Source organism: Eimeria necatrix, genomic scaffold (genome assembly GCF_000499385.1).
Source record: "Eimeria necatrix Houghton genomic scaffold, Enh_scaff1054, whole genome shotgun sequence".
Classification (NCBI taxonomy): domain Eukaryota; phylum Apicomplexa; class Conoidasida; order Eucoccidiorida; family Eimeriidae; genus Eimeria; species Eimeria necatrix.
The window spans coordinates 1,176-3,248 of record NW_013654836.1 but is presented as its reverse complement, the minus strand read 5'-3'; the positions used below and the strand labels follow the sequence as shown (position 1 = coordinate 3,248).

At 34.7% G+C, this 2,073-nt stretch overlaps 1 protein-coding gene across 1 annotated transcript in view; it reads left to right on the top strand.

The window, feature by feature from the left end:
• ENH_00001870 (hypothetical protein, conserved) overlaps positions 1 to 261 on the top strand; it is a gene marked incomplete at both ends in the record, with an annotated part of 2,220 nt that extends 1,959 nt beyond the window's left edge. The window contains one exon of the mRNA XM_013583947.1: positions 207 to 261. Within this exon, the coding sequence (XP_013439401.1) occupies positions 207 to 261 (55 nt within the window). The remainder of the gene's footprint in view (positions 1 to 206) is intronic.
• Between the last annotated feature and the right edge of the window lie 1,812 nt (positions 262 to 2,073).

The window sequence follows — 2,073 nt, the reverse complement described above, 5'->3', positions numbered from 1 at the left end:
CCTAAACCCTAAACCCTAATTCGCGCGCAGGCCCACTCAAAACCGCTCTTTTGCTGCTTCTTTTTTCTCACTTTTTTCTCCTTTCGATTCCCTTTTATTTCTTATTTCTTTTTTCTTTTTATTTGCTTTTTGTTTCTTTTTATTTCTTTTTATTTCTTTTTATTTTTAATTTATTTATTTTAATTTGTTTTTCTTTTTCTCCTCAGGGCTCGAGACATGGCCGCTAGAGGAGTGCCCGCCCACTTGCGCCACACCTTGTAAGGGTTTAGGGTTTAGGGTTTAGGGTTTAGGGTTTAGGGTTTAGGGAATGAAAATAAGAGTGAGAGACTTTTAAAACAAACCAGACAAAGCAACTAGCAGCAAAATGCACCACAGCAGCAGCTGCAGCAGCAGCAGCAGGAAACGAACAAGCACTCACATGCTGTTTCCTCTGCTGCTGCTGCTGCTGCTGCTGCTGCTGCTGCTGCCTGCTGTTGTGCTCCCCCGCCGCCGCCCCTGCTGCTGCCGCCGCCGCTGCTGCTGCTGCTGCTGCTGCTGCTGCTGCTGCTGCAGTCGCTTGCGTTTGCTGCCTCCTGCAGGGGAGAGCAGCAGACCTTTTCGAAAAGTTGATGCTGCAGCAATGGGCCACTTTTGCTTTTTTGCTGCTGAAGTTTCAAAAGTGGAATTTAAAAAACCAAAACTTCTCGTTGCTGCTTACGAGTGCGAAACTTGCCACGATAAAGCTTTTCAACCTGTGAGGTTTAATTCATTTAATTTAATTAATTAATTAATTAATTAATTAATTAATTAATTAATTAATTAATTAATTTGTTTAATTTAATTTAATTTAATTTGGTTTTATTTAATTTACTTTTTCTGGTTGTTTTTGTTTGGTTTGTGTATTGTTTTTTTTCATTTAATTGCCGCTGCTTCTGCATGCGAAGCAAATAAAACACAAAAGAAATAAAATAAATAAAACAAGACAAATAAAACAAATAAAACAAATAAAACAAATAAAATAAAACAAATAAAATAAAGCAAATAAAACAAAAATAAAACAAATAAAACAAAACAAATAAAACAGATACAACAACACAACTAAATCGAATAAAACAAGACGAACGAAACAAACAAAACAACTACTGAAATAAAACAAACAAAAAAACAAATAAAAAACAAATAAAACGAATAATCCAATAAAACAAAACAAATAATGCATCAAATAAGACAAAACAAAACAAATAAATCGAATAATTAAACAAAACAAAGCAAATAATGCATCAAATAAAACAAAACAAAACAAATAAATCGGATAATTAAACAACACAAAACAAAAAACCCATCAAAAAAGCAAAATAAAACAAATAAATCGGATAATTAAACAAAACAAAACAAAAAACCCATCAAAAAACCAAAATAAAACAAAAAAAAGTCCAAAAACAAAACTTTTTTCGCAGGTGGAGGGCCCCGTGTTTCTGCCGCTGACCACCTGCATGCAATGCCGGCGTTCTGGAGGGCGCGAAAGCGCTCTTCATTTCCACTCCAAACTTTCTCTCTTTTTGCCGGCTCAAATCGTCAAAGTTCAGGAACCTTCTGCCCAGGTTGGAGGCCCTTTTCAGCCCCTTTTAAACCCTTTTTAAACCCCTTTTTAAACCCTTTTAAACCCTTTTAAACTCTTTTCAAACCACTTTTTAAACCCTTTTAAACACTTTTTAAACCACTTTTTAAATCCTTTTAAACGCTTTTTAAACCACTTTTTAAACCCTTTTAAAGCACTTTTTAAACCCCTTTTTAAACCCTTTTTAAACCACTTTTTGAACCCTTTTTGAACCACTTTTTAAACCCTTTTAAACCCTTCTTAAACCACTTTTTAAGCCCTCTTTGAGGCAGTTTTTAAACCCTTTTTCAACCCCTTTTAAACCCTTTTTAAACCCTTTTTAAATCCGTTTAAAAACACTTTTCAAAACACTCTTCAAAACATCTTTTAGTCCCTTTTTGAATCTTTTGGCTCAAATTGTCTCTTTCTTGTTGTCTCCAAATGTCCCTTTTTTTCTCTCCTCAGAAGTCCCCTTTTTTGTCCCCAAAAGTCCCTTT